Source organism: Mirounga angustirostris, unplaced genomic scaffold, assembly GCF_029215605.1.
Source record: "Mirounga angustirostris isolate CCGP_5_RB_7025 unplaced genomic scaffold, mMirAng1.0.hap1 SCAF_1, whole genome shotgun sequence".
NCBI classification, from domain to species: Eukaryota; Metazoa; Chordata; class Mammalia; order Carnivora; family Phocidae; genus Mirounga; species Mirounga angustirostris.
In genome coordinates, this window is record NW_026991709.1 from 58,367,216 (window position 1) to 58,383,799 (window position 16,584).

The 16,584-nt window shown below is 37.0% G+C and overlaps 1 protein-coding gene across 2 annotated transcripts in view; it reads right to left on the reverse strand.

The window, feature by feature from the left end:
* CFAP44 (cilia and flagella associated protein 44) overlaps positions 1-16,584 on the reverse strand; it is a 140,813-nt gene that overhangs the window by 23,920 nt on the left and 100,309 nt on the right. For both annotated transcript variants that reach the window (XM_045902872.2, XM_064590201.1), the window contains 4 exons: positions 13,385-13,562; positions 6,432-6,932; positions 3,942-4,145; positions 1,567-1,762 (listed from right to left, as the gene is read on the reverse strand). In XM_045902872.2, the coding sequence (XP_045758828.1) occupies positions 1,567-1,762; positions 3,942-4,145; positions 6,432-6,932; positions 13,385-13,562 (1,079 nt within the window). The remainder of the gene's footprint in view (positions 1-1,566; positions 1,763-3,941; positions 4,146-6,431; positions 6,933-13,384; positions 13,563-16,584) is intronic.

Sequence of the window (16,584 nt, forward strand, 5' to 3'; positions counted from 1 at the left end):
CAAGGAGCCCAACATGGGACTCGATCCTAGGACCCTGAGATCATGACCTGAGCCAAAGGCAGACACTTAACTGACTGAGCCACCCAGGCGCCCTTTGTGTGAGATTTTAATAAAATATTTCTACCACCACCCAAAAAAAAAAAATATAGCATTAAAAATCACTTGAGGGGCACCTGGATGGATCGATTAAGCATCTGATTCTTGATTTCAGCTCAGGTCTGATCTCAGGGTGGTGAGGTCAAGCCCCCACATCAGGCTTAGTGCTCAGTGGTGAGTCTGCTTGAGAATCTCTCTCTCCCTCTCCCTCTGCCCCTCTCCCCTGACTTGCTTTCTCTTTCTCTGGAAAAAAAAAAAAAATAATAATAATAAAGTCACTTAAAAAAGGGAAATACTTCAGTATAAATCTAACAAAACATGAACCTGAATTGTATGTTGAAAATGATACAATGCTGATGAAAGAAATCAAATCTCTAAATGCATACTGTGTTCACTCATTGGAAGACCCAACAAAGATGCAGATTCTCTCCAAACTGATATAAAAGTTTAACACAATTTCTATCAAAATTTCAACAAGATTTTTTTGTATATACAAAAAATTATTTTGAAATATAGAAAGATAAAGGAAATAGAATAGCTGAAACAATTCTGAGAAAGAAGAATAAAATAGGAGGAATTAGTTGACCTGACTTCAGAACTCAATGGCCTCCATAATCAAGACTACAGTATTGGTGGGGAGCTAGACAAACTGATCAGCAGAACAGAACATCCAGAAGCAGATCCACACAAATATGCCCAAGTGGTTTTTGACAAACATCAAAAGCAATTCAATGGGAGAAAGACAGCTTTTGCAACAAATGGTGCTAGGGCAATTAGACATTCACAGGAGGGATAAACAGATCTTGACCTAAGTCTCGCACCTTATAGAAAAATTAAGCCCAAATCGATTTCAGACTTTAATGTAAAACTCTAAAACTTTCAGAAATAAATAGGAGAGAATCTTTGGGACCTAGGGCTAGGCAAAGAGTTCTTAGACTTTGAAACCTAAGCAAGATCCAAAAAAAAGAAAACCAAAAAAAGAAAAACACCTTATAAATTGGACCTCAACAAAAATAAAACCTTCAGCTCTGTGAAAGACCATGTTGAGGGAATGAAAAAACAAGCTACACAACAGAAGAAAATATTTGCAAAGCACCTGTCTGACAAGGACTAGCGCCTAGACTATACAGAGGACGCTTAAACCTTAGAAGCAAAAAATCCTATTCAAACTTGGGCGAAGGACATGACGAGATATTTTACCAAAGATGACATTGAGTTGGCATATAAACAGAAGAGAAGATGTGCTTGTTACATAAACCACCCTAAGCTGTTTCAAACCAGATACACACACACAAATTAACTCCATAGGGTTAGAGATCTACAGGTTTATATCCTCTCCCCTTCAAGCCCACAGAACTTCTAACTGTCTATGTTGTAGGAACAAAAGTTGTCAAATATATCCTTAGTTATTTCTCTATTTCATGTTAATGAGAAAAAAATAGAATCATATGTTAAAAAAAAAATTCAAACCGGCATCTCCTTCAACATCCTTTTTCTTCGCCCGCTTAATCCTCTTCTTTAGGACCTTCATGAGGAAATTAGCAAATTTATTGTTTTCTCCAACGGCTGCTTGGAAACCAGCATAGAGTGCTTTTTCTTGGTCCTGGAGCTTGGCAATTTCATTCTTTTTCTCTTCCATCTCTTTAAGAGTTTCATTTATTTTCCACTAAATGAACAAAAACAGGAATAAGTGAAAGTATTTCCGATAAACCAGGTTCAGAGAATAATATATATTACAATGTAAGGTTACAGTTCACAAACTTTTTTTAATCTTCTTCATAGAAGTTTACATTTCTGATGGTTGGAGAGCCATCCATTTATTTGGTTAAAATTTTATAATTCTTTTGTAAAAATCAGTTAAGCCCAGAATTGGATAAGATCAGCTTTTTATGTTTAGCTTCCTCAAAAAGTCTAAATTAAGTGAAATATTTACTGTCAGCTAATACTTTTGCATGTGTGATCTCAAAAACAAAAGATGTTTTTCATATGAATACATGACAACTAAAACAAAAAGACACTGCATCCCTTAGTGCAGCAGATATACCTTAAAAATGGTGTTACTATTCAGTAATATTTATTTGATGGAATCCTTCTTCCTTTGAGATGAAAGTTGGATGGTATCATTTATCTCTTTAAATTTAACATATATATAACAAACAAAGAAACTTACTTTCCTAAGATACTCAATTACATATTACCCTGAAACTAGCTATCGTATTTAAAAAACTAGTCAACTTCTAAAAGGAATGAGATCTTGCCATTTGCAACAACGTGGATGGAACTGGAGGGTACTATGTTGAGTGAAATAAGTCAAACAGAGAAAGACATGTATCATATGATCTCACTGATATGAGGAATTCTTTTTTTTTTTTTAAGATTTTATTTATTTATTTGAGAGAGAATGAGAGACAGAGAGCACGAGAGGGAAGAGGGCAGAGGGAGAAGCAGACCCCCTGCTGAGCAGGGAGCCCGATGCGGGACTCGATCCCGGGACTCCAGGATCATGACCTGAGCCGAAGGCAGTCGCTTAACCAACTGAGCCACCCAGGCGCCTGATATGAGGAATTCTTAATTGCAGGAAACAAACTGAGGGTTGCTGGAGTGGGGGGTGGGGTGGGAGGGATGGGGTGACTGGGTGATAGACACTGGGGAGGGTATGTGCTCTGGTAAGCGCTGTGAATTGTGCAAGACTGTTGAATCTCAGATCGGTACCTCTGAAACAAATAATGCAATATATGTTAAGAAAAAAAAAAGAAGAAGAAGAAGAAGGTAGCGGGAGGGGAAGAATGAAGCGGGGGAAATCGGAGGGGTAGATGAACCATGAGAGACGATGGACTCTGAAAAACAAACTGAGGGTTCTAGAGGGGAGGGGGGTGGGAGGATGGGTTAGCCTGGTGGTGGGTATTGAGGAGGGCACATTCTGCATGGAGCACTGGGTGTTATGCACAAACAATGAATCATGGAACACTTCATCTAAAACTAATGATGTAGGGCGCCTGGGTGGCTCAGTTGGTTAGGCGACTGCCTTCGGCTCAGGTCATGATCCTGGAGTCCTGGGATCGAGTCCCGCATCGGGCTCCCTGCTCAGCGGGGAGTCTGCTTCTCCCTCTGACCCTCACCCCTCTCATGCTCTCTCTCTCAAATAAATAAATAAAATCTTAAATAAATAAATAAATAAATAAAACTAATGATGTAATAATGTATGGGGATTAACATAAGAATAAAAAACAACAAAAAAAAACTAGTCAACTTCTTTTCCAAGTATGTTCATAAGGATAACATATAATCAAAACTCAACTTTATATGATAGCTAGTGACAATAAAAATACTTTGAAATTCGTAAACTAAATAGAAGGCTCACTTTTGAAAACTTATCCTCCTACCATACAAAACATCCGATCGAATTCACTGTAAAGTCTGATTCATTTCTCTCTCTTAAGAATACCAAAAGCAGGGGCGCCTGGGTGGCTCAGTTGGTTGGGCGACTGCCTTCGGCTCAGGTCATGATCCTGGAGTCCCTGGATCGAGTCCCGCGTCAGGCTCCCTGCTCGGCAGGGAGCCTGCTTCTCCTTCTGACCCTCCCCCCTCTCATGTGCTCTCTGTCTCTCTCATTCTCTCTGTCTCAAATAAATAAATAAATAAATCTTTTAAAAAAAAAAAAAGAATACCAAAAGCAGAACAAGCAGGAATAAGAGGGGGTTGGGGGTGGGAGATGAGGAGGGACAAAAGAGAGGAGGACTAGAACAGGGGAAATTAAGTTGAGAAGATGAAGAAGGAAACAAAGAATCAAGTCCCCTCCATAACTAAAAGATACAGCCAGCCAGCATTCTCCTGCCGGCTCATACCTGCATATCCTGTTCTTCTTTGTCTAATGAATTAACACGCTCTTGAAGTATGTTCTCCTGTTTTTCAAAATTCTTGAGGAGAAGCATTTCTTGAAATAATGTGACATGGTGAAGGTCAGATAATTTCATCTGAGTATCTAGTTTCAGTTTCTGATGCCTCAGGAGACGGAGTTCTGCATCAAAAGTGACAATCAGTTCTTTGATCTGAGGTGGAAAAAGATTTGAGGGTGTGTTAGGAGTTAAGAACAGGTAAGTATACTTTTAAAACTATTGAACAATACTAATTTGTTTAGGTAGAAGCATTTTCTCGTTATACCGTTGTTATGGAGTAAGAATTATATGGGCTCATGTGCATGGGTATGTGTAGTCCTATAAATCAATTTATCAATATTATAAAATTTATATAAATTTATTAAGCGGTAGGGATTCTGTAACTATAATCCTTCCAGCTATTTCTTTACCATGATTAAGCCATCAAGAATGCCCTTCTTGGTATACTATGTGGTTGAAATCAGAGACTAGGAGGTCCTTGTGTTTCTATCTGCCTCCACTTTATCCCACAGCATCTCTACATTGTCTTTCATACAGGAAGCACTACATACTCCCTTCAACTTCTTATTTTGAAAATTTTCAAACATTTCCAAAGGTGATTTAAGTTGTGACAGAGCTGGGATAAGAATGACATATCCCAAGTCCTGGTCTAGACCTTCTCCCACTGCCATCCCAAGGACTTTAAAGGCTCCATTCTGCTCTGATTTGGCACAGCTTCTCCCTCACCCCATCCCAAAGGCAATGAAGAGATCCAGAGAGAGCCCCAGGGGCTGGTTCTCCTGAGAAAACCAGGACAACAGGTAGAAGACAAACCATTCCATGTTTTTTCTAGGCTGTGCATGATGGAGAGTCTCAACAGTCAAGAACCTGTAATGAGGGAGGGCCCAGCCCGTGGCTGAGGAGAAGGAAGAGATCTCTGGGTTTGGGACAGTGAAGAAGAAAAAAAAAAAATTAAACTTTTACTTATGTATGGTCGTAGACTAAGTGGGCTCTTCTTTAATGTTTGTTCAACAAGTCTGAACTATTTTTAAATTTCTTTTGAGGCAGGACTATATTTTTTCAGTGTAACACCATTCTGAAACATAGGTGTTTAAGTTTGTAAGGCTCATGCTTGTTTTGCTTTCACTCACCCGATAGCCTATAAGCTTTATGAGGATAGAGAATATGTCTGGCTTGAGTATTATTGCATCCCTATCTAACTAGCACAGTTCCTGCACAAAGAATGTCCAATAAATGTGTTGATACCATAAATAAATTAGTTACTATTAAACCAAACTTTTTTACTGGGTATCTACTATATGTCTGGCATTTTCTAGACACTGCAGGGGAATCAAAAGATGATTATATGTGGCCCTTCTCTCAAGAACTGTGTAATCTAATTTGCAAGACAAAACTAACACATATGAGCGCTGAGTGATGTATAGAATTGGATTGTTATACTGTACACCAAAAATGAATATAACACTGTATGTTAGTTATACTTCAATTAAAAAAACTAACACACATAAAACAGCAAGAAGGATAAGTGGAAAACATTAGGTGCTGCTTATAGGTGCAATCGGAGTTTAGACAAAAAAGTATGTAATGTGGACAGAACATTCTGGAGAAGGTTTGGAATTGGACTAAGTTTTGCATGATGACTCACATTTGAAAGGAAATCATTGCAGGTGGGAGGAAATAGCAAAGGAATAAGCAAATGCAAAATTCAGAATGGGGGTGGGGAATGGGAGTGGGGAGAAGCAGGAAGAGTGAGAAAGCGAGGCTGGACAAAGCAGAGATAATGAGTGAAGAATACGTTTGGGGAGCTATAGGGGGTGCCTTCACAGGGTGGAGCCAGACAGACACTGAGGAAGGGAACTCTACACGGTTGGCAGCCGGGAGCCTCCTAGCCAGCAAAGGTCCTTTTCCTTCTGGATTCAGAGGACCTCCTGTACCACTGGCCCCAACATGGTCTGGCTTCCTAGAAATAAAAACAGGTGCCGTTCCAGCTCCAGAACAATTCTGAAGCCAGTCATCACCATGAACACTCCCACCAATGAGGCAAATCACACGTTAGAGAAAGAGGAGGATGTAAAAAGCAGAGGTGCCCCATTTTCTCTGGAAGGTTTTTAAATTATGTTCCATCCAGCATCTGAAAGCTGCTCCATCATTTCCCCATTACCAAGACTTCAGTTAGATGCCAATTGACATGGATTTGTCCTTAATTCTTAGCTTTTCCCAAAGCAAAACGTTTAAAAGCTCTAAAGTTCTTGGGCAGAGCACAATAATTATCAGAAGGCCATGGATGGGGAGGAAGCTAAGCCTTCAGGGAGTTGTGGGCTGGTCAGGGCTTGGGAAAGATTACTGTAGAGAAAATTTAAATCAATAAATAAGAAAGGAAATCTAGTTCTTCCCCGCTCTCCTCTCTTTCAGCTTGAAAAAGGCAGTGTCACCCCTTACCCTATTGGTTAAATACTGTTGCATGTACAAGTGTTTAATCTCGTCCCTTTTCATAATCTCCAGCTCTATATCAATTGGATCTGCTTTTTCAAATTCTAGTAATTTTACAGTATCTACACAGAATGCTGATGCCTTTGATGATCTAGACAATGAATCTCTTGTCGTCAAATCACTGTTCTTTCTAGAAGAGAGTCTGAGGAATCCTCCACTTGAGCCTGTAGACCCTCCCTGTTCCAGCTGGGAGGATGTTTCACCCTGAATCTTCATCTGCTGTCGCTTAAAATTTAGGAGAGTTTCCTCATCATACTGAAATCTCTTTTCTGGAACTTCTTCTGGGTGTATCTGGGGGACTTGGGGAATAGGAATGTGCTTGGATATGTGAAGAATTGACTGGATGCTCTTCAGTTCTTGAACCAGGCACTGTATTTCCTCGATGACGGCCACTTTAAGGTCTCGAAGAGAAAAGATACATTTGTTCATGTTCTTTTTCTTTGAATGGGCCTGATAAAAAGAAGGAAACAAAATGACAATCCATTCACAAAGGACAGTTTGAAATATGATTTTTGTCCCATGACTGGTATGCCTAGCAAAAATCCAAGAAAAAAAATTTATCTGATCATTTCTATTCACTACTAAGTTACTCTTTTCTTTAGCTTTTAGGCTGTTTCCCATTTAGCTTCTCCAAAAGAGGAAGACAGTGTGGATGTGACCTCTGGTATCCCTCAGGTGGCTTGTAGGGCTCAGTTCTGCTGTCTTCTTCTGACCAACCAGGGGAAGTCCTTCCTGAAGTCTTGTACTCAGCCAGGGCTGGGTGAGGGGAAGGTCATTCTTTAGTAAGGAACATACAAATGTAACTGCCTATCCCTGATGGAAACTCAAATTCCACTGGCTTAGACACATTTAGGGTTGCCCACTTAGGGCCAAACTAAAGTTTAGCCTATTCTTATTCTGCATTTTGGCCACATTATTCCTGTTACTTCTTGTGCAGGCAATGTCATGATCCTGAATTTCTGTATCATGCACACCAAGAGATTCCAGGACACTTTCTCTTGGTTCCTTCTCCATTTATCTAAGCCAAACTATGCCCCCCCTGCCTCAAGCCACAGGAGCCAGAGTGGCCCATTGCTCCCTCATTACCAGCTGTTTCCAAAATGCTCTTACCAGAGCCTATAGGCACATACAGCCCTAATCCTGTGTACAATTAGACAACAAGGTGGTCCAAAGGCTATTAAGAGTTACTTTGCATAAATATACAGGTTTAAAAAAAAAGGATCAAAGGCACTTCTCCAAATTGACAGTAATACTATAGTAGTAGGGAATTTTAACATCCCACTTACATCAATGGATACATCACCCAAACAGAAAATCAACATGGAAGCAGTGGCTTTGAATGACACATTAGACCAGATGGACCTAACAGATATATATAAAATATTCCATCCAAAAAGGGAATACACATTCTTTTCAAGTGCACATAGAATATTCTCCAGGATGGATCACATGTTAGGCCACAAAACAAGTTTCAATAATTCAAAAAGATGGAAATCATATCATGCATCTTTTTTGACCACAATGGTATGAAAGTAAAAGTCAATTACAAGGAAAGAACACAAATACATGGAGGTTAAATAACATGCTACTCAATAATGAATGGGTCAACTGAAAAATCAAAGAGGTAGTAAAAAAAAAAAAAAAAGAAAATGAAAAAAACAGTCCAAAATCTTTGGAATGCAGCAAAAGCAGTTCTAAGAAGGAAGATTGTAGTGATACAGGCCTACTCAAGAAACAAGAAAAAGCTCAAATAAACAACCTAATTTTACACCTAAAGGAGCTAGAAAAAGAACCAAAAAAAAAGCCCAAATTTAGTAGAAGGAATGAAATAATAAAGATTAGAGCAGAAATAAATGAAATAGAAACAAATAAATAAAAAATAAACAAATAAAAGATCAATGAAACAAGGAGCTGTTTTTTTAAAAGATAAAATTGATAAACCTTTAGCTAGACTCATCAAGAAAAAAGGAGATGACTCAAATAAAATCAGAAGTGAAGGAGGAGAAATGACAACTGGCTCCACAGAAATACAAAAAGATTATAAGAGAATATTATGGAAAATTATATGCCAACAAATTGGACAACCTAGAAGAAATTAATAAATTCCTAGAAGCATATAACCTTCTAAAGCTGAATAACGAATAGAAAATCTGAACAGACCTAATTATTAGCAATGAAATTAAACCAGTAATTAAAAAATTTCCAAAAAATGAAAGTCCAAGACCAGATGGACTCACTGGGGAATTTTACCAAATATTTAAAGAAGAATTAAAACCTATTCTTTTCAAATTCTTCCAAAAAATGTAAGAGGAAGAAAAGCTGCCAGGTACATTCTACAAGGCCATCATTACCCTAATACCAAAACCAGACAAAGCCACTACAAAAATAGTAATAATAACTACAGGCCAATTTGTCTGATGAACATAGATGCAACAATCAGTAAGATACCTAGCAAACCAAGGTCAACAATACATTGAAAAATTATTTACTACAATCAGGCAGGATTTATTCCAGGGGTGCAAGGGTGGTTCAATATTCACAAATCAATCAATGTCATATATCACATTAACCAGAGAAAGAATGAAAACTATATAATCATTCTAATAGATGCAGAAAAAACATTTGACAAAATTCAACATCCATTCATGATTTAAAAAAAAAAAAAGCCCCAACAAAGTAGGTTTAGAGAGAACATGCCTCAACATAATAAAGGCCTTATATGAAAAGCCCACAGCTAACATCATAACTAAATGGTGAAAAACTGACAGCTTTTCCTCTGAGGTTAGTAACAAGACAGAGATGTCCACTTTCACCACTTTTATTCAACATAATACTGGAAGTCTCAGCCACAGCAATCAGACAAGAAAAAGAAATAAAAGGCATCCATATTGGTAAGGAAGAAGTAAAACTGTCACTATTTGTACATGACAGGATACTATATATAGGAAAAATCATAAGGAGACCATCAAAAATCTACTAGAACTGGTAAATTAATTCTGCAAAGCTGCATGATACAAAATTAATATAAAGGAATTTGTTGCATTTCTATACACTAATAACAAAGTAGCAGAGAGAGAAACTAAGAAAACGATTTACAATTGCACCAACAAGAATAAAATACCTAGGAATAAACTTAACCAAGGAAGTGAAAGATCTGTACTCTGAAAGCTATAAAACATTGATGAACAAATTGAAGAAGACACAAATGAATGGAAAGATATTCCATGCTCATGGATTGGAAGGATTAATATTGTTAAAAATATCTATACTACCCAAATCAATCTACATATCTAATGCAATCCCTATCAAAATACCAACAGCATTTTTCACAGAACTACAACAAATAATTCTAAAACTTGTATGGAACTACTAAAGACCCCAAGTAGCCAAAGCATCTTAAGAAAAAAGAACAAAACTGGAGGTATCATAATCCCAGATTTCATGACATACTACAAAGCTGTAGTGAACAAAACAGTATGGTACTGGCACAAAAATAGACACACAGATCAATGGACAGAATTGAAAACCCAGAAATAAGCCCATGCTTATATGGTCAATTAATCTATAACAAAGAAGGCAGGAATATACAGTGGGGGAAATATAGTCTCTTCAACAAATGGTGCTGGAAAAATTGGAAAGCTACATGCAAAGGAATGAAACTAGACCACTTTCTTATACCATACACAAAAATGAACTCAAAATGGATTAGAGACCTAAATGTGAGACCTAAAACCATAAAATTCCTAAAAGAAAACATAGGCAGTAATTTCTTTAACATCAACCATAGAAACATCTTTCTAGATAGGTCTCTTAAGGCAAGAGAAACAAAAGCAAAACTAAACTGTTGGGACTACACCAAAATAAAAACGTTTTGCACAACAAAGGAAATAATCAACAAAATCAAAAGGGAATCCAGTGAATTGGAGAAGATATTTGTAAATTATATATCCAAAAAGGAGTTAACATCCAAAATATATAAGGAACTTATACAACTCAACACCAAAAAAAATCCAATTAAAAAATAGTCAGAGGAACTGAATAGACATTTCCAAAGAAGACATACAAATGGCCAACAGACACATGAAAAGGTGCTCAATGTCACTAATCATCAGGGAAATGCAAATCAAAACTACAATGAGGTATCATCTTACACCTGTCAAATGGCTAGTATCAAAAAGACAAGAAAAAACAAGTGTTGGCAAGGATGTGGAAAAAAAGAAATCCTCATGCACTATTGGTGTGAATGTAAATTGGTGCAACCACTGTGGAAAATGGTATGGAGGTTCCACAAAAAATTAAAAATAGAATTACCATATGCTCCAACAATACCACTTATGGGTATTTATCTGAAGAAAACGAAAACACTAATTTGAAAATATATAGACACCCACAGGTTTACTGCAGCATTATTTACAGTAGTCAAGATATGGAAGCAACCCAAATGTCCGTCCATAGATGAATGGATAAAGAAGAGGTGGTATATACATACAGTGAAATATTCATCCATAAAAAGGATAAGATCTTGCCATTTGTGATAACATGGATGGCCCTAGAGTATATTATGCCAAGTGAAATAACTCAGAGAAAGGCAAATACCATATGATTTCACTCATGTGGAATTTAAGAAACAAAACAAAGAGAAATAAAAAAAAAAAACAGACTCTTAAATACAGAGAATTGGTGGTTGCCAGAGGTAGGATGGGGGGTTGGGTAAAATAGACTGGGATTGAGAGGTACAAACCTCTAGTTAGAAAATAAATAAGTCACAGAGATGAAAAGTACAGCATAGGGAATATAGTCAATAAGATTGGAGTAATGTTGTTTAGTAACAGATGGTGACGACATTTATTGTGGTGAGCACTGAGAAATGTATAGATTTGTTGAGTCATTATATTGTATACCTGAAACTAATATAACACTGAATGTTATACTTCAAAAAAAAAGGCACTTCTCCAGGCAGTCTTATAAAACTTACCTGTATGATTACTACCTATGAACCAAGAACACTGTAACAAAATAGAGATGTTTTACATATTTAAGAATAAACCTTTAAAGGGGTGCCTGGGTGGTTCAGTTGTTAAGCGGCTGCCTTCAGCTCAGGTCATGATTCCAGGGTCCTGGAATCGAGCCCCACATCAGGCTCCCTGCTCAGTGGGAAGCCTGCTTCTCTCTCTCCCACTCCCCCTGCTTGTGTTCCCTCTCTTGCTGTGTCTCTCTCTGTCAAATAAATAAATAAAATCTTTAAAAAAAAAAAAAAGAATAAACCTTTAAAGCATTAATGTAAACTCAAAACCCAGCACCTATGTGAATGGGTTGACCTCTTTGAAGCATCTGGAAGACTGAGAATTAAGCTTAAAAGAACAAACCTAAGCCAGCCTGATGACTGTTAGGTTCACCTCTTTGAGGAGCCCTCTTTACACACCACACTTTCTTTTTAGGTTTCCAAATTCCCCACATACCTAAACAATGGCCACAGGGAAGGGGAATATATGCTATTTCCAAAAAAAAACTTGATACTTTAGTGATTTTTAATTTCGCCATGACAGTAATGACCATTTATTGACTGTGACCTTCACATTAACTTTATGAAGTAGACCAGATAGGTCTTATTGTTAATTGGTATTAATACCCCTTTTACAGATAATATAACCGAGGCTTAGGGAGATTTACATGACCAGCAAAGTTTACATGGCTATTAAGTGGCAGAGATGGGAACAGAATTCTTCTCTGACTTGTAGAATAGTGTGCTCTACATTATTTTATGCTGTTTTAATAAGATGGATTTCAGTGTAATGTAGTTCAAGACATCATACCTGTCCATCATCTCTAGCTAGATTATGAAATTTCAGATTGGATGACTAGAAAATTGTCGTCAAAAAAGCGTTTCTCTATGATGATGGATGGAACATGATAAATGAAACAAGAATTACCTTAGATGAACAGTTAGAAAAATAATCTAAATGGTCACTAAGAAAATGTTCAAAATGTCTGCTTAAACAGAAAGGCATAGCTATGAGCTATGAAAATTTATATATGGATATGATTTGCTATAATAGGATCCTTTGTACTGCTGGTGTGTCCTGCATCTTTGGTGAAATTGAAAAAGACTCTTTCATCAAGATACTTTACTTCCATTTGCCAGAAAAATATAAAATATTCTAATATATTATATCTATGATATGATTGGCACTCTTTTCAATGTGATGTCTTGTAATGTGCAAACTACATGGCCATAGTAGGTGACCATGTACCCAATTCTCAAAATGGTGGCTCAGATACCCTCTGAGTCTCTATGTGTGAAAAGTCACTTGTCCGTCAAATTAAGGAATTACTATGACAGGGAGAGGAGATTTTAGTAAGAAAATGGGGATGAGAAATCAGGATAATTGGCAGCAGTTTGGCAGAATGCAGATAAATTTTTTTTAAAGGAATATGTTATTGGTTATTATTGAGACACCTACAAAATTTTTAAGTCATAAAAAAAGAAAAAGGCTAAACAATGGCCGGCCTTTTCCCTAAGTCTTTGGCAATCCACAGCAGCCAAAAATTATATCCAACAAGGACATGTTTGAATTTCAGAAATTCAAAGTCTATAAAATATAGCCATGAGCTTATCATGAGTTCAGTTTCACCCATGAAACGTATTTAGCCAAGTAATTAACTTGAAGGCTGGTTCTGCCATATTAGCTAAATAATCATGGACAAATCTTTTGTCCTCTGTGGGCCTCAGTTTCCTCACTTGTAAAAAGGAGGCATTGTAAAAAATCATAAAGATCTTTTCCACTTCTTAATTTCTATAACCATATATCCTTATAGACCATCTAGTGAAATGTGTGATTGCAGCAGAATTCCATTAAAAACTCAGGGTGCCTCTCATTGTCATGAAAGCTGTGGGTAAGTACCATGGAGTCTAGGTGTCCCAGTTCCTCCTCCTTCTTGGCAGCATTTACTCTCATGTGCTCAGGTATCTTATAGTCTGAGGCTGTCTTCAGATTGAAGTCTCCCATATACAACTGGGCCTCCTTGATGGCTTGAACATCTTTGGGATCTTCAAAGTCATCCTGAGGTTTACTCTTGTACCTATCAGAAAAATAGAGAACCCAACCACAAATGTAACAATAAACTTTAGTTTGTCTACTATATGTATATAATCAAATTCAGTCATAAAGCAAACATAGAATTCTGAATCTGTAGTACTACTTTTATCTGCAGAGCCCCAGCATTTTTTTTAAGTTAACGACTACAGACCTTCCTCAACTTATAATGGGGTTATGTACCAATAAACCCATAGTTGAAAATATTATAAATCACATGCATTCAGTACACCTAACTTACCTAACATTATAGTTTAGCCTAGCTCACCTTAAACATACTCAGAACACTTATGTTAGCCTATAGTTGGGAAAAATTAATACAAAGCCCATTTCACAAAAAGTGTTGAAAATCTCATGTAATTTACTGACTACTGTACTGAAAGTAAAAAAACAGAATGGTTGTAAGTGTATTGATAGTTTATCCCCAACACCATGTAGCTGACTTGGAGCTGTGGTTCACTGCTTCTGTGCAGTATCATGAGAAGGTATCATACTGCATATATCACTAGCCTGGGAAAAGATCAAAATTCAAAGTACAGTTTCTACTGAATGCATATCACTTTCACACTATTGTAAAACCAAAAAAATCAAGTCAAACCACCTTAAGTTGGGGACCCTCTGTATTTTTACAGCACCTCAAGCAAAGTCATAATGAAATAAATAAAACCCAATTACCAGATGGTGCTGAAATAATCTGAATCATTTTTAGGCTTCTCTTCATTTCTAAGTGATTTATATCAAGATGGTTATTTATTCCTTCAACAGACATTAAGCCACAGAGACAGAGTAGGTGTATGTTAATCAGTAGAAATTTAATTTACCTTTTTTTTTAATAATGTAAGTGATAGTCATAAAATTTTCAAAAAAAGGCATCTAGTTAAAAATGATCATAATGAGCATATGTATTTGCCTCCTGCTTTCTCCCCAAATTCCATGGAAATGATGGTGTGGAGGTATTAAAGGGAATAAATCGGGAAGGCTGAGAATAAGATAGAAAGCCATGAGCAAACCAGTGATAGCAAATTTAAAGGATAAATCAAAGTAGAGAAAACTGTGGCCCAGAATATCCCCAGGGAAGGCTATAAAAAAGATTGAACATGATCTTATCAGTAGAGGTCCTAGGGTGCTCCAAGCACAGATATCAAAAGACCCAACTACCTAATTCTGTAAAGTGAAGCCTGTCAGTGAACATGAACATGTACACAGAGCTTGCAGTCAGCCCTTTAGGAAAACAAACACATACAAAAGCAGAGGAAACACATGTTATCTAATGTATTGATAATTGCTCCTTTGTGTAAGATAGCACTAAAAGGAAGGATTAATAGTTTAAAAAGGAAAGGAAGTGAAGAAAAGAGAGAGAGGAAGGAAAGAAAGAAAAAGGAAGGGAGGAAGGGAGGTAAGGGAAGAAGAATGAATGAAAGGAAGGAAAGAAGGGAGGGAGGGATGAGGAAGGGAGGGAAGACAGAAAGAGAGAAAGAAAGGAAAGAAGGAACGAAAGAAAGAGCAAGCAGATACTTCAGCTCTGGCCATGTGAGGAAAACAAGGCCCATAATTATCCTCATGCTATAAATAACTAGAAAACTGAGCAAAAAAAATATGAAACTATGTTCAGACATTGAATAACAGGCAGCACAGGACTATAATTCATGTGAGAAGTGAAAAAAAATAATTCTTACTCTCTCTATTTCTGCATGGAGTAAAGTATCAGACTGTGGAATAGTGTTGAAATCCAAAATATTATTCCAGTAATCTCAATGATTAAGGTTATAAAGATGAGAGTTCAGAGAAGCCAGAGTGGTTAGAATTGAGAGGAAAAAAATATCAGAGCTACACACAAAACAATGTCTTCAGAAATTTACATAGGGCTCTCTTGAGTTTTTGACCACGTATTAACCTATACATGTAAAACATCATGAAGATAAGTAAAGAACATCTGGGGGAAATACAATTACTAGGAAGCTGTAAAACAAGTAATTCTCATAGTTTACACATGGCTTGAAATCACTCATGAGTTCGTCAGCTGGAGAGACCTTGTTAAAGGTAGGGAACATTCAGTAGAAACACTTAAAGAGTCATGCCTTCAAAGTAGGAAAAACAAAAGATCTGGACATCATCAATCATCCAGTCCTCACTGACATTTATAGAAAACTACACCAAAGAACACAAGAAAACACATTCTTTTTCAAGCACACATTGAATTTTCATGAAGACAGACTGTATGCAGGCCCATACAACTCCCAATAAATTTATAAGAATTTAAACCATGCAAACTATTGGGAAATTAAATAGCATACTTAAAAATAAACTATGGGGCATCTGGGTGGTTCAGTTGGTTAAGCCTCTGACTCTTGATTTTGGCTCAGGTCATGATCTCATGGTTATGTTATCAAGCCCTGCATCCAGCTCTGCACTCAGCACTTAATCTGCTTGAGATTCTCTCTCTCCCTCTCCCTCTGCCCCTCCCCCTGCTCTCTCCCTTTCTCTAAAATAAATAAATAAAATCTTTTAAAAAATAAATCATAATCAACAAGAAATCACAAGGGATATTAGAAAATATTTTGGACAGGGGCTCCTGGGTGGTGCAGTTGGTTAAGCATCTGCCTTCGGCTTAGGTCATGATCCCAGGGTCCTGGAATCGAGCCCCATGTCAGGCTCCCTGCTCAGTGGGAAGCCTGCTTCTCCTTCTCCCCCTGGCTTGTGCTCTTTCTCTCTCTCTCTCTCACTTGCTCTTGCTCATTCCCTTTCTCTCTCAAATAAAAAAAATCTTTAAAAAATATATTTTGGACAAAATGATGCTGAAAATATATCAGAACTTGTGAAATGAAGCTCAGTGTTTCATTTATACTTTAAATTTATACTTAAATTTATACTTTAAATGCTTATAATTAAAAAAGAAGTATAAAATCAAAGCTTACAGCTTAAACTTAAAACTTAAACAGCGAAAAAGAATTAACTAATCCCAAATTAATAAGAATAAAGGAAATGATAGAGAACAGAAATATCAATGA